Source organism: Bos javanicus, chromosome 5 (assembly GCF_032452875.1).
Source record: "Bos javanicus breed banteng chromosome 5, ARS-OSU_banteng_1.0, whole genome shotgun sequence".
In the NCBI taxonomy this organism is placed as follows: domain Eukaryota; kingdom Metazoa; phylum Chordata; class Mammalia; order Artiodactyla; family Bovidae; genus Bos; species Bos javanicus.
This window is the reverse complement of record NC_083872.1, coordinates 63,329,833-63,346,557: the sequence shown is the minus strand read 5'-3', so window position 1 is coordinate 63,346,557 and position 16,725 is coordinate 63,329,833. Positions and strand designations below refer to the sequence as shown.

General features: G+C 39.2%; 1 protein-coding gene across 5 annotated transcripts in view; it reads right to left on the bottom strand.

The window, feature by feature from the left end:
* Positions 1-16,725, bottom strand: part of APAF1 (apoptotic peptidase activating factor 1) — an 89,350-nt gene that overhangs the window by 27,505 nt on the left and 45,120 nt on the right. For all 5 annotated transcript variants that reach the window (XM_061416992.1, XM_061416994.1, XM_061416993.1 and 2 more), the window contains 5 exons: positions 13,390-13,551; positions 8,260-8,388; positions 4,951-5,076; positions 2,476-2,595; positions 333-449 (listed from right to left, as the gene is read on the bottom strand). In XM_061416992.1, the coding sequence (XP_061272976.1) occupies positions 333-449; positions 2,476-2,595; positions 4,951-5,076; positions 8,260-8,388; positions 13,390-13,551 (654 nt within the window). The remainder of the gene's footprint in view (positions 1-332; positions 450-2,475; positions 2,596-4,950; positions 5,077-8,259; positions 8,389-13,389; positions 13,552-16,725) is intronic.

The window sequence follows — 16,725 nt, the reverse complement described above, 5'->3', positions numbered from 1 at the left end:
ATACCCCTATATGGCTGAGCTTCTAAGAAGAGAAAAAAATGCTCTTTGCATAACTAAATCTCTGAGACTGTTTAATATAATTCAGGAACAGCAAGACAATTGGACAGTGAATAAAGAACACAAAAAGACAAAAAGTATGAGACAGAGCAATAAAAGCAATATGAAAAATATACAACCATAGGATTGTAAGATTATTTTTAATCTAACAGAGGAATGACTAATATACCATAGAAAGATTTATTTACTATGTAAGTCTACAAAGCCAGGTGTCTACTTAATTTTAAATAAAAACTATACTGCTCAGAATGCTTCTGCAGACGAGAACTGAATACCTGAATGGCTCCATCTTCACCTCCGAATGCAAGGTACTGAAGATGTGGACTTAAACAACAGCAACTCACTTGAGCTTCAGTTAGGTAATCAATCTGACCTGTGTTTCCATTAATGAGCTAATGAAAAATAAGGCACAATCAGGTATTAGACTGTAAGAGCCATTTTTGTTCTTTAGAACAGAGACTGGAAAATAAAACAGAAAATAAACTGGAAAAATAAAACAGAAAATAACCAACAAGAGCTCCCAGGGGAAAAACAAAGCCCTGTTCTATTCTCAGCAGCTGCATTTAGCACTTCACACTTTCATTTCATTTTACTTTTGTGGTTCATATACATTTTCATAAAGTAAAACGAGCTTTAAAAGGTTTAAAAAGCAGCTGCTGTGCCGGCCACCTGAGACACATCTGCCCGATTTGTAATCTCACAGCTAGCTCCACACACTCTTTCCCGTTTCTTCACAGAGCCCATTTTAATAGTGCTACCGTTTGTTAAAATACACTTCTCATTTTTCAAGGAGTTTGGTGAAACAGGACTGAGACAGACATTACATAAAAAGACAAATTAAAATTAAATTGGGTTTTACATCCACCAAATTCCTCACCAGACAGTGCATAGTAAGATTTTTTTCTCCTCCTCCTTCTTTTGGGAGGAGGCAGCACTGGGGAAGAACCCATTAGCACAATTTGGGTGGCTGGACTTGTAAGGTATAAACTAAGAGCATCACGTTTCATAATCTATACCAAAACTAAAGATTATTTTTTTAAATCCCACTAATAAAAATGTCTATCATTCAACTAAAACATGTGGCCTGAGAAAATATTTCTCAAGCTTAAATCAATTGTTGGATAAATTTAACTAAGCATTACAACCTAAAAGTCCTGAATTATTTTTCAATATGAAATAAGCAATCACCTTTGTTTCAGGGACAAAGATTATAGGATCAATCAATCAAAGTAGCTTTTTCTTTATAATATTTTACCCAGCATGTTCTCTTAGGCATTCAAAATGAAGACTGAACTATTAAAAGGTGAATATCTTTCCCTCAAAAATCAATTTTCATATTCTTTTAAGTAGTGACTAAAAAAAAAGTATGTTCACTTTAATGGAATGATTACTGGTCAGTTTATTCTCTAAACTCTTCCAAAACCAATGACGTAATAAAATGATACTTTTAATAGTCAGATGACTTCTTTAAGTCTTACAATTATGACTACTGCTAAAGAAAGGTTATACAAATTTAATAAAGGTAATACAAGTATTGAACTTGACAAGAAAACTGTAGTGGAAAAAAACCGCAAGTGGAAGAATCAGTCTGCTAAAAATCAGTAATGAGGAAACCACGTTTAATTCCACATTGGAATTCGTATCAGAAACACAGGATATGAGGAGTTCCTCATCAACACATTAAGGACAACAGTAAAACTTGTAAAATACAGAACAAGCTATATTTAAGAGGTGTCTCACAGCTGAACTCTGACCCTCACAGCAGACAAGGAGAAATTACCACATGCCATAGACAATTTATTCCCAGATCTCTGCTTCCTGTATTTGGACTCCACCTTAACCCTTATAAATAAACCAGCTTACAGATTTTTTTAAATGAAAAGGACCTTCTAGGTGAAGAAAGTGAGGCTCTGAGAAGTGACGCAATTCACTCAACATCACAGAACTAGCTGACGATACAGCTTGAACTTGTACCTGGGTCTCCTGAGTGAATAGTCACCGTTCCCTCTACTACTTCCAGCTGAGCTTTGCAGCTCCAGAACGTAAGCTCTGGCCTCCCTGCCAGTCTGTCTGAAGCCTGCCAGCTCTCACACCTTCCATGTGCCTGCTCCCTCTATTCCCCTCTCCTCTTCTCTATTCTGTTTCTCTCTCCACTCCAGTTCCACTCCAATATCTAGTCTCATTTTCTTACATGTTCCTGCTCCCTGCCTTCCAGTTAACAAGAGGAGGAGTGCAGTAAAGCAAGGTTTAATTCTAAACACTAGCATATCTGAGCCTCAGCTCAAAACCCATGTATTTATTCAACTGACATCTACTGAGCATTTCTTAGATACTAGACAATTATGCCTGATCAAGTCCATTTTGAATTCAGAGTTTGATCAAAACAATTTTTCCAACTGTTTTCTAAAAAATACTCACTTGCAGACGTCTTATATTGTCAACTGCAAGAACCGTCACTTCATTTTCTTGAAACACAACATCTATTTCTTGCTTTAACACTGTAGCAGAGTTCTTACATACTTTCTTTGTCTCCCAGAGCTGATTAAGAGATTAAAAAAAAATACAGTAGGATCACTGCATTCTCTGAAATAATGTAAAGACAGTCTTAGTCTTAAAACAGTATACAACCATACTTTACACTCCAAATGCCTATGATAGAAAATTTTCAATTAGATTATAATTCAACAATAAATATTTATTAATTGCATTCTATAGTAAGAAGTAGGGCTTTCCTGGTGGCTCTTCCCTGGTAAGAAGCAGGGCTTCCCTGCATTCAATAGTAAGAAGTAGGTAAAGAATCCACCTGCTAATGCAGAAGACACGGGTTCGATCCCTGGGTTGGGAAGATACCCTGGAGGAGGAAATGGCAGTCCACTCCAGTATTCTTGCCTGGAAAATCCCATGAACAGAGGAGCCTGGCTGGGCTACAGTCCATGGGGTCACAAAAGAGGCAGATACGAATGAGTGACTAAACAACAGTACATGCTAAGATGCCTCAGTCACATCCAACTCTTTGTGACCCTATGAACTATAGCTTACCAGGCTCCTCTGTCCATGGGATCTTCCAGGCAATAACACTGAGGTGGACTGCCATTTCCTCCTCCAAGGGATCTTCCTGACCCAGAGATCGAACCCATGTCTCTTATGTCTCCTGCACTGGCAGGCAGGTTCTTTACCACTAGCGCCACCTTATTAACAAGAATAGTAAGAAGCAGTCATTATTAAGAGCAATGGGTGCTAGAATCAAAATGCCTTAGTGTGAATTCTAGTTCTATTGAAAGTTGTGACTTTGGGCATATTACTTAACCCTGTGCTACTCAAAGATAAGAATCTGCTATTTCTCAAATTGTCTGATAGCAAGATAAGGAGCCTAAACCAGAAAGAAAATCAACTCTATCACAAAACACACTATTAACAGTATGCTTATGATACAGCTGATTTTTTAAAATAAGACTTTCTTAATGAAGGAAGCAGTGCTGATTTATATTCTGGCTCAAGCTTATTGAGACTTATTACACTGTAAATAGCATTGACTTAACCTTTCTGTGACTGCTTCCTCAGCTGCAAAAAGGACTGTTGTGAGAATCAGCAAATTAACACATTCACAGTACTTTGCCCAATGTCTGGCATACAGTAAATACTAAACGAATTTTAACTACAATTTGTACAAGAGACTGCATAAGATGCTACTTGGACAGACCAGGGTCTCCAGGCTCAAGAGCTTAATTTAAAATGTGTGAACAAGTTGGAGGGGTAGTGACACATTAGAGGTGAGGAGGTGGAATTCTTATCAAGGCAGAATTTGACTGAGCGACTTCCCTTTCACTTTTCACTTTCTCATGCATTGGAGAAGGAAACTGCACTCCACTCCAGTGTTCTTGCCTGGAGAATCCCAGGGACGCAGGAGCCTGGTGGGCTGCTGTCTATGGGGTCACACAGAGTCGGACACGACTGAAGTGACTTAGCAAGATAGCACTAAGAAAATGATACAGTTACATGGCATTGAAGGAGAAAAGACAGTCCTCTGAACAGAATACTAGGAAAGGCTTTACTGAAAGCTTGAGGGGACTCGTAGGATTCTTAGGATTTCAACATGGAGAGATACAGAGAAGTAGGGTATTCCAAACATAAGAAACACAGAAGCAGGGAAGTACAAGGTGTCTGGGGAAATGTGAGCAGTCCAGTGTAGGTTATTTGAAGGAATAAATCAGAAGACAGACTGGTATAGAATAGCCTTAACCACAGAGAATTTTAACAGCAATTTATTTACTCCAAATGGTAGGCAAGGCAGTCACTATCTTTTTGAGCAAAAATGACACATCTGCATTGTACATGAGGAAAATGTCTCACAAGCAGTATGCAGAAAACCAAGAAAGAAAAGACTTGCAAAGAGATTAATATAAGAAAGACAACAGGTAATGAGTACCTAAACTTGAAATGGAAAAGTAGAAATAAATGATAGAAAATGGAAAGGTAGAATCCATTCAAACATCATACCTGCCAGAGATGCTCGGAGGGCGCAAACAAAACCTTGTGCCCACCAGGACCCAGGGAAAGGAGCAGTCAAAGAATCTAACAGTACTGGCAAGTAATTGGATGTGGGAATTTAAGGTAGGGAGTCAAAAGTTATTCTGATGAAATATATTTAAATTAACCAAAGTGTAGTTTTATCAATGGATTTTTCCAGCACCTGGGCCATGGTAACACTCAATGTACATGTACTGAATGAATGTGACTGCTATAGTCCATATACCAGCACTTTTCAAGGATAAATGTGAATCCAGCAGTTTCTGTTTTACTTCCCCCCAATAGTGCCCATCAATTTCTCAATTGGTAGGAGATTAAGCTTACCATCATTAAATGTTTAAAATGAAAATCTCAATTATTTCTCACCCTGATTGTCTGGTCATCAGAAGATGTCAAAAACGATGATCCATCAGGAGAAAACATCACACAATGGACCCAACTTAAATGTCCTCTGCAATCAGCTACTTTTAAACCTGAGTCCATACTCCACAACTACAGAATAAACACAATATATAGGAAATCACATTCATAAGCATTTTGAATATATCAAGAATATTAAAAACAGCAAGAATGATGCAGCAATTCCACCTCTATGACTACAGCCCAAAAATACATTAGCAAAAATACAAAATAACTTGTGTGGATTATTCACTGCATCAATTGTTTTTAACAGCAAAATCCCAAATGACCATCAGTAGGGAACTGACTAAATAAACCTCATTAATCACAAAATGGGACAATATGCAACCGTTAAAAAAAAGTAATGAGAAAAACACTCTGACAATGACTAGTCTATGGCACATGTTGCAAATAGTATATACGTTTTTGCAGGAGTGTGTGTATATATATTTATAAATACTATATATAAGCAAACTATACTAAATGAGATGAAAAATAAATATGTGAGTATAGTATTACAGTGTGATATATATAATAGATGGATATATATACCTATATTATACATATAGATACTGCTTATACATGTAAAAAGAAACATCAGGATGCTAAGACAAAAATGGTTACCTTCAGAAGGTGGGGACCAGAGTGGAAGGGATAGGGATGAAAGTCAGACTTCCCTGAATAAAACTTATAAAGCTTTGATTTGGAATCATATAAACATTTTACATATTTTTAAAAATCAATATAAAAATAACAGGATGAGCATTAAGTGGCTTTCACATTCTGACTATTCTCCACTGTCATCTAATCTTCATTTCAAATGACTGCAAAACCCTGCAACAAATGAATGTACTAACTGTACATGTACACTCGTCTCCTGTTATTCATGCTGGTTACAAATTGTCAATGTCTGTCTCTAGCCTGGCTGCATTTTGTCCTGAGTTTTGCTGCAAACTACTCAAATATATTCCAGTCTAATGAAGTACCATATGTGCCTGAGTTCCTCTCATTACACTCTGAATTACAGCCCCCACTTTATGATTTTAGAACTAGCATGGACAAAACAAGTACTTCATCACATGCCCAGTGGTTTTCAATCAGTGAGTTCTATAATTATAAATTAGTTACAGGAAATTTTCTCTGCCTTATCTTGAGTCCAAGTTGAGACATACAGAGCTAAAGGCCAGAAATGAAAAGGATTCCACAACTGAAAAATCTCACTTGAAAATCCTTCCTCTCTTCCCTTCTTGCTCTCTCTCATCATTTCTGTCGTTCACAGCCTCCAAAACCAAGAAAGTGCCTATATTTTAAAAAAGGAAGACAATGCTCCTTGGAGATTTTTTAAGAAAAACAGAGGGTAAGGATTTTAGAAGTGATGGAAAGGCCAAAAGAAAAACAGAGGGCAAAGATTTTAGAAGTGATGGAAAGGGCAAAAAGTGATGTCCTTCACTCCTAATATCCAGGAAGAGGAAACTTCCAATCACACCTACCTTGAGGATCTACAGGTAAGGTGCAAGAGCTCCTAGTAGCTCTGAATCTTTCGATTCAAAGTCTCTGCTGAAGAGAACACAGCCCACAGCACCTACTCCTAACCACCACTGCAAACGGGACTGGAGCCCATTCACACTCAAAGGGAAGATTCTCACCGGGAAGGTCTTCAGTGTTAGCTGCACTGCTATACACAGAATTAGGGTTAGAAAACGAAGATCATGGCATTCGGTCCCACCACTTCATGGGAAATAGATGGGGAAACAGTGGAAACAGTGTCAGACTTTATTTTTTTGGGCTCCAAAATCACTGCAGATGGTGACTGCAGCCATGAAATTAAAAGAAGCTTACTCCTTGGAAGGAAAGTTATGACCAACCTAGATAGCATATTCAAAAGCAGAAACATTACTTTGCCAACAAAGGTCCATCTAGTCAAGGCTATGGTTTTTCCTGTGGTCATGTATGGATGTGAGAGTTGGACTGTGAAGAAGGCTGAGCGCCAAAGAATTGATGCTTTTGAACTGTGGTGTTGGAGAAGACTCTTGAGAGTCCCTTGGACTGCAAGGAGATCCAACCAGTCCATTCTGAAGGAGATCAGCCCTGGGATTTCTTTGGAAGGAATGATGCTAAAGCTGAAACTCCAGTACTTTGGCCACCTCATGTGAAGAGTTGACTCATTGGAAAAGACTGATGCTGGGAGGGATTGGGGGCAGGAGGAGAAGGGGACGACAGAGGATGAGATGGCTGGATGGCATTGCTGACTCGATGGACATGAGTCTCAGTGAACTCCGGGAGTTGGTGATGGACAGGGAGGCCTGGTGTGCTGTGATTCATGGGGTCGCAAAGAGTCGAACACGACTGAGCGACTGAACTGAACTTAACTACAGAGCTCAACCACTCACTCCCATCTTAATCTGTATCTGCATGCTAAAGGACTACAGCTCAGCCACACCTTCACGTATTAGGGCAAGGCTGGAAAACCCACTAAAAATCGCTGGAACAGGCACGGAACACTAAAGAAATGCTTGCCGTGGTCAAGCAAATAAAGGCCCATATCTATCTTCTTAGACTGCAAGCACAGGGCTTCCATTACTTGGTGGTAAGAGTCACTTAAGGAATGAGTAGTAACAAAGCTTGGAAAAACTATCTTTGGAGGAAAAAAAATCAGGAAACTGTTTTTGAAAAAATTAATATTAGCAGCTCATTTGAGTAGAATTCTTCTAGATACAGACACTGGACACAGACACTGAGTACAATAAAATCTATTAAGTTAAGGGCAAAATTATAAATGTAAATGAGAAATCATTTTATTCATTAGTACTTAGCAATGAAAATCCTAGATTAACCAATTTTAAATTTAACTTCCATCTTACCTTTTTCAGTGATCTAAGAAATTTGAACTGGACTCACTTCTCATCATCTCTTTTACAGAAGAGTCTATGCCCACATTTAAGAGATGCCATGTTCCTGCTTAGGAAACCAGTGGTCATTCCATTGTTTTCCCCAGACCTTGGCACATACTGACCATTCAGTAAATGCTTAGTGAATGATACTGCCTGTCATTCTCTGTCATACTGTCAAGCCAAGTCTTCAATCACTGCTAAAGTATTGAAGCTGTCAATGTGGCTTAATGTCCTAAAGCTAGAGGCCATTATGCTATGAAGAAAACACTCTTTGATTTCTCAAGCAAACATTCTCAGCAGTCAATGGTTTAAGCAACCCATTCTTTGTCATTCTTGTACCTCTGGAGTTTTCACAGAGTTTCACAGAGTAAATTCAACTACTCACCTCCACACAGTACTGGGACAAAGCCACCACTGCCAAATGGTTGTGGGGGGAGAAGTCACAGTACTGGACAGCGCTATGATGGCCCATGTGCATTTCTGCCAACAGGCCACTGGAGTGAATGTCAAAAAGCTGTCAACATAAAACAGAGAGATGTCTATAAAAGTAAGATATTTTAAAATATCTGCTATACCCAAAGTGAAACTAAATTTATTTCCAAAAGAATACCCTCTCGTTTCAAACACAGAGTACAAGTCCTAAAGAAAAAACTACTAATAATTGACATAATTAAGTCATAAAAAACATAAATTAATACATATATAGTTTTTAAATACTGCTTATCTTGATATCTGTTTCTTATAAAGAAAACTTATCATAGATGATCTCTCAAGCAAGCTTAGGGAGAAATAAAACCTTTGTGAATACACAAATGGACTAGCCAAATTAATATACAGAACAGTTCTTCCTAATGTTTATTTATTCAAAGGGGAAAATGCATGTTCATAAATGAAGATGATCAAAATAATACAGAGCAGAGGCTTGCTAAAATGAAATAGTTCAATCATTTCTATTTCTTTTCAGAGCCCAAATTACTCCATTATCAGCCATTTTCCCATTTTTGAACCAAAAAAAAGCTTTTCAAATTTGAGTAATTTAAAATTCATTTCAATTTCTGAAAGATTTTTAAATGCTGAATGTGGCACTAGTGGGTAAAGAACCCATCTGCCAATGCAGGAGAAACATGGTTCAATCCTTGGATAGGGAAGGTCCCCTGGAGGAGGGCATGGCTGCCCACTCCAGTATTCTTGTCTGAAGAATTCCATGGACAGAGGAGCCTGATGGGTCCTTAGGGTCGCAAAGAGTTGGACACAACTGAAGTGACTTAGCACACATGCACACATACTCTTCCAAAGTTTTTGCCAAATGATAAAAATGTTTATACCAATATACCGTATAATGATTTAAGACCAAGGCACAGTCTTCAGGAAGGAAAAAAATAATTTCCAGAGGGAGCCATGAAAATGTTTTGTGAATTCACAGCCCTGTGAACATACATAGGTGGTGAGCAGCACAGCATCAGGGGCCAACAATAAAGGACAGGAACTCATGCTTAAAATGCTTCCCAGGACAAGCTGTTCTTAAGAATTAGTGGCTGATAGAGGGGTGGGATAGGGAGGGAGGTCAACAGGGAGGGGATATATGTATACCCTATGGCTGATTCATGTTGAGGTCTGACAGGAAACAACAAAATTCTATAAAGCAATTATCCTTCAATTAAAAAATAAATAATTTTTTAAAAAAGAATTAGTGGCTGAGAGTGATAAAGGAAACTTTTCAAGTACGGAATAGGCAGTTGTCCCAATTATTGGGTAACAAAAAGACGTAATAACAGGAGTGGGCTAATAACACAAAAGAGTTGAAAAGAAAGACAGGAAAATAATAGAGAGACCAAGAGTAAGAAACTGGAATCTGTGTGTGGTTAAGGGTGATCTTAGGGTAGCTTTGTTTCACCACAGCAAAATACAGAGCTGGCCTACAGATTTTTAAAACAGGAAAGCATTTCACGCAATATAAAATTATTTTCCTCTTCCACTAGAACAGCTATTTTTAAATGTTCAAATTTTACTCAACACGATCAGTCATTAGGGAAATGTAAACCAAACTATAATGTGGTGTCACTTCACACCTAATATGACAGTTATAATTTTTTTAGAATGGAAAAAAGCAAGTGTTAGCAAGGATGTGAAGAAATTGGAATCCTTGTACACTACTTGTGGGAACAGAAAATTATACAGCCACTATGGAAAAGTCTGGTGGTTCGTCAAAAGCCCAGAATTAAATTACCGTATGACCCAGTAATTCCACTCCTAGACATATATACAGAACTGAAAGCAGGGGCTCACACACATACTTGTACACCAGTGTTATTGTGGCATTATTCACAATAACCAAAAGGTGAAAACAACCCAACAATAAATAAATGGATAAACAAAATACCGCATATCCATATAAGATTATTATTCAGTCATAAAAAGAAATGAAGTTCTAACACATGCTACAACATGAATGAACCCTGAAATGTTACACTAAATGAAATGAGTCAGACACAAAATGAGCTATATAGTATGACTCCACTTATACGAAATACCTAGAAAAGGTAAATTCATAATTTAGAGGTTACCAGGGGCTGAAGAGGGAATTACTACTTATTGGTTACAGTGTTTCTGTTTGATGAAAAAAGTTTTGGAAAAATGGTGATAAATGCATATACAGCATTGTGAATATAATGAATGCCACTGAATTGTGTATTTTAAAATAGCTAAAATGGCAAATTTTACAAATCTTCACATCTTGTAAATGCAGGGTTCCTTTCTGTGTTTATAGACTTTAACAAACTTAAGACAAAAGGATATATTTCTCTTTGGTTTCCTGCTAAAGGGGTAAAAACCTATAAGCAACCAAGATCCAAGGGTCATAACTACTAGATCAATAATAATAATATAAATGGTCCCTCCATTAGTTTTTATACAACTATATGTATGCTTCAATTGTGTTCATTAAAACTGGAATCTCTTGGGTGGGAGAAATAGGGAAAGGCTGACAAAAGGATACAAACTTTTAGTTACAAGATAAATAAGGTCTGTGGATCTAATGTATAACATGGTGACTATAGGTGATACTGCACTGTAAAAGAGAGTAAAATGTAAACATCTTAAAGGAAAGGAGGGAGGAAGAAAAGCAGATAAATATGTAAGGTGACAATATGTTAATTAGCTCAATGAGAGTAATCCCTTCACGATGTATGTTGTTATTTAGTCGCTAAGTAACACCCAACTCTTTTGCAACCCCAAGGACTGTAGCCTACCAGGCTCCTCTATCTATGGGATTTTCCAGGCAAGAATACTACAGTGGGTAGCCATTTCTTTCTCCAGGGGATCTTCCCAACCCAGGAATTGAACCTGGGTCTCCTGGGTCTGCTGCACTGGCAGGCAGATTCTTGACCACTGAGCCACCAGGGAAGCCCTCTCTATGTATACATACATCAAATCATCATGTTAAATACACTTTAAATATTTTACAATTTTTTCAATCATACCTCAATAAAACTGAAAATGAAAAACTGTAATCTAAGATCGCTCATTAAGTTTTTAAAATTACCATCAGAATGTAATGGCATTGGGCCCTAAATCATAAGACCTAGGGCTCCAAATCACAGTGTAACTTTGGACACATTACTACCATAGGGCTACTGCAATGTGCTGTGTCCTTTGGGTAGTTATAAGGCTGTATATTGTCACCCTGTTTATTTAACTTATATGCAGAGTACATCATGAGAAACGCTGGACTGGAAGAAACACAAGCTGGAATCAAGATTGCCTGGAGAAATATCAATAACCTCAGATACGCGGATGACATCACCCTTATGGCAGAAAGTGAAGAGGAACTCAAAAGCCTCTTGATGAAAGTGAAAGTGGAGAGTGAAAAAGTTGGCTTAAAGCTCAACATTCAGAAAACGAAGATCATGGCACCCGGTCCCACCACTTCATGGGAAATAGATGGGGAAACAATGTCAGACTTTATTTTTCTGGGCTCCAGAATCACTACAGATGGTGACTGCAGCCATGAAATTAAGACACTTACTCCTTGGAAGGAAAGTTATGACCAACCTAGATAGCATATTCAAAAGCAGAGACATTACTTTGCCAACAAAGGTTCGTCTAGTCAAGGCTATGGTTTTTCCTGTGGTCATGTATGGATGTGAGAGTTGGACTGTGAAGAAGGCTGAGCGCCAAAGAATTGATGCTTTTGAACTGTGGTGTTGGAGAAGACTCTTGAGAGTCCCTTGGACTGCAAGGAGATCCAACCAGTCCATTCTGAAGGAGATCAGCCCTGGGATTTCTTTGGAAGGAATGATGCTAAAGCTGAAACTCCAGTACTTTGGCCACCTCATGCGAAGAGTTGATTCACTGGAAAAGACTCTGATGCTGGTAGGGATTGGGGGCAAGAGGAGAAGGGGACGACAGAGGATGAGATGGCTGGATGGCATCGCTGACTCGATGGACGTGAGTCTCAGTGAACTCCGGGAGTTGGTGATGGACAGGGAGGCCTGGTGTGCTGGGATTCATGGGGTCGCAAAGAGTCGGACACGACTGAGCCACTGATCTGATCTGATCTGATCAAGAGAAATTCTATATGAGAGCACTCTGAATACTACAAATGTAAACTGTTACAAGAACTGAAAAAAGAGCGCATTTCCTAGGCATTTACCTTCTTTTGCATATCTTCCTCATTTACTTCACAGAAATTTCACAAACTTCAATTGTTGATAAGTATTTCAATCAGTCACCAAATCACAGTATTTTAAGGCTATAGAAAGTACTCTGAAAGTCACCTAAACCAATGTATTTCAAATTGTGGGGGGATGATGTATAGAACAGTCTTTTGGACTCTGTGGGAGAGGGAGAGGGTGGGATGATTTGGGAGAATGGCATTGAAACATGTATAATATCATATATGAAACGAGTCACCAGTCCAGGTTTGATGCACGATAACTGGATGCTTGGGGCTGGTGCACTGGGATGACCCAGAGGGATGGTATGGGGAGGGAGGAGGGAGGAGGGTTCAGGATGGGGAACACATGTATACCTGTGGCAGATTCATTTTGATATATGGCAAAACCAATACAGTATTGTAAAGTTAAATAAAATAAAATTTAAAAAAAAAATTGTGGGGGGAAGCAGGGTGAGTGATGTAGCCAGCATTCCATCTATGTTTTAGATCAATTTGAGATACACTGGTTGTAAACAACATAAATTGTTTCTTTATTGTAGGACTTCTAGAGGCCATAAATATTATATATGTTAGTATACACTAAAGGGGGAAAAGTACCTCCAATAGGGAAAGTAATACATAACATTTCCAAACCTGTTTGACCATGGAGACCTTTTCTCACAAGGCCTATGGACACTCCGTGAAGCATAGTTCTAAGAACTACAGGAGGCTAGGGCATCTGCCCCAAAAACATTCAGCTATACTTTATGTCAATAAACAGTATAAAATGCAACAATCAATAGGTGTTTCAACTTTCTTTAAATTAGACTAAATTTGGCTTTTTAAAATACCAGTACTTACAAAGACTTTATTTTTCGCAGCCACCATTATCTTAGCACCATCAGCAGACCACGAACAGCATTTCACTATCACTTCCAGATCCTCCTGAGGCTCCTCTGAATTCAGGAAGAATTGCTTCACATTAATGCTTTTCCTCTCATTTGCAGATTTCACATCCCAAAGCTTCAAAAATAAAAAAATGTTTTAAGTTTGTTTTGATCTCAAGTCACACCTCTAGAATTCCACCTGGATTAAATGTCACACAAAATATTCAAGTTCACTTAATGAATTATTTTTCATTATGTATAACTTTTTCTAAGGCTTTTAAATTAAGTATTCTAGCTTCATTCATCACTTTCCTAAAAAGAAAAAAAAATTAAAAGCACTCCAAAAAAGAATGTAAAACTATATAAAATGTTAAAAGAGCCTTGCATGGTGTGGAGGCGCTGACAGCAGGATGAGCATAAAGGATAGAAGAAGGTGTGACTCATGACTTGCCACTACTGCCCTCTGCTGTGCCAGCCATGAGGCGTGCCTCACAGTCTACTGTATGCACAGCACGGACGCTACACACAGGACCCAGTCCAAGCTGAGCTACAATCTAGCAGAGCATCCAGAGATATAAGGAAGTCCCTGAAAACACAAAACAAAGCTATGCTGAAAGGAAGCAGTCTTGTGCACTTGGTGGGGCTAAAGGGGTCTCTAAAATAACTGGATCCTAAGGAGTGGGAGACAAAACACCAAACCTCACTTACCAGCAAAGCCACCTGAGCAGCCCGAAAAACAAAGGGCTTCAAAAAAGATCTATCTTGGACTTTCCTGGTGGTCCAGTGGTTAACAATCCACCTTCCAATGCAGGGGACACGGGTTCAATCCCTGGTCTGGTAAGTTCCACATGCTGCGGAGCAACTAAGCCTGTGCACAAATATTGAGCCTGTGCTCTAGAGCCTACAAATCACAACTACTGAAGCCCAAGTGCCCTAGAGCCTGTGCTCCAGCAACAATAGAAGCCACTTCAATGAGAAGCCCACACACAACAAAGAGTAGCCCCCACTCTCCACAACTAGAGAAAGCCTTTGTACAGCAATGAAGACCTGACGCAGCCAAAAAATTAATTTTAACTACTTTTTAATCCATCTTCACTCCCCTTGGCCTTGTGCAGTGTCCCAGCTTCACAGAATGATAATGGCTGCCATATACAGACTCAGCGTTGGTCAAGGACAAGAATTTAAAACAAAACAAATAAACAAACAAGCTGTTCCTCAAGCTTCAACTCAGCTTCCAAAGCACAGCTCCAAGAGTAAAACCAGATGTGACTGGCCAGACACAAGCTTCCCCAATGACTCAGTGGGTATAGAATCTGCCTGCACTGCAGAAGACAGAGTAGATACAAGTTTGATCCCTGGATCAGGAAAAGGCAACCCACTCCAGTATGCCTGCCTGGGAAATCCCAGTCCATGGGGTCGCAAAGAGTCAGACACAACCAAGTGACTAAGCACACACATGTTTAAATGTCTCAAGTTTAAAGATTATATACACTAGAAATACAGCCAAACCCAAAACCTTTCCCCATGCAATAACTTTGGATAAACTGGATGAACCAAAAGAGACGTCTAAAGTATTGTTAGCCCTTCTTGACACTCAAGAGAGAAAATCTAAACTCCAGTGCCAGAAGCTTCAGTCACATCAGCCAGATTATATAAGAAATCACACGGTTTCCCTCTTGACATGAAAAACAAAAGCAATCACTGCCTTGATTTAAGGAAGAAAAAGAAAACTAATTCAACCCGATTTCACTACATCTTTTACATGTGGACCTGACTTCAGCTCCTATGCAAGGAGTGATGAAATTCCACATGTCGAGGGACCAAATAAACACCTGAATTTCATTCTGAGCTAGTCACTGCCCTATATCCTGGGCCCACATGCACCCTGGCCTTTGTGTGGTTTAAATGGCAATTTTTAAATAAAGCTCACATTTTGAAACAGTTTATCATCGAGGCCTGAAAAACACATGTTTATCAACAGGATACACTATAAAACACTTGGATGATTACAGAGCCATTTGGGGCAAGACATAATTTTACAGTTCTCCATTGTCTTGGAAAATAAAAGCTTTACAAGACATTGACCTTGAAATGCTGTTATCCAGCATCATTTTGCAGGACGTCTGCTTACTGCACGTCACTGTGTCAGTGCAAACCAGCCAACGACACTGGCTTAATAGCTCTGTGGGAAAGCTGCCACAAACATAGCAGTTCTCACCCAGGATGCAGTGATGTCTGTCCCCCTGCTGCTAGCGCTCTGTGCTCCACAATCACACTTGATACTCACCAATGAAATCAGAATCCTATCCCTGAAGACTTTTAAAGTGTTTTTCTTTTGAGTTTCGAGAAGTCTTAATTCAATCTGAAGGGACACGGTAAAGGTTTATCATCTTGCTCACATAATGTGAGTCACTTTGAGATTATATAAATGAATCGGATACAGACACTACTCTCAAGGAGTTTAGAGGCCAGTAAAAGAGGTAAGACAAGCACATGAATGACTAACGGGACTTTCCTGGCGGTCCAGTGGTTTAAGACTTCGCCTTCCAATACAGGGGGTATGGATACAATCCCTGGTTGGAGAGCTAAGACCTACCTGCCCTGGGGCCAAAAAACCAAAACATAAAACAGAAGCAATATTGTAACAAATTCAATGATGACTTTTAAAAAACATGCTCCCCTTTAAAAAAATAAAATCACAAGATATGTCAGATGAGTCATTTGAAAGGGAAACACACAACACAGTGGAAATGCTTTACCAAACCTGTGGGCTTGAGGAAACACTTTTTACCCCCTCACTCTCCTGCCTGAAGATCAGCCTCTTCACACCAACTTAAAGAAAGAAAGAAAGTGAAGTCGCTCAGTAGTGTCTGACTCTTTGCAACCCCATGGACTGCAGCCTACCAGGCTCCTCCATCCATGGGATTTTCCAGGCAAGAGTACTGGAGTGGGGTGCTGTGGCCTTCTCCAGGAGATCTTCCCAACCCAGGGATTGAACCCAGGTCTCCCACACTGTAGGCAGACGCTTTACCATCTGAGCCACCAGGGACTACACCAACTTAAGATGGACACAATTTCCATACCAAAATGATACCTAGGAGTTTAGGCTAAGAGGTCAGCATAAGTGAAGGTACAAAATAGGGAAGCAGAGATAATGCAAAGGGAGAACATGGCAGTGTGGGAGCAGCAGCAAGGGTCTACGTGCTCCCGCACAGAACCTTGCCTGCTCTGAGGCCCCCGACACATACTTCTACCATCTTCATGGTTTGTCTATGACTTGGTTTTCTCCTCACTAGACCCTGAATAACTT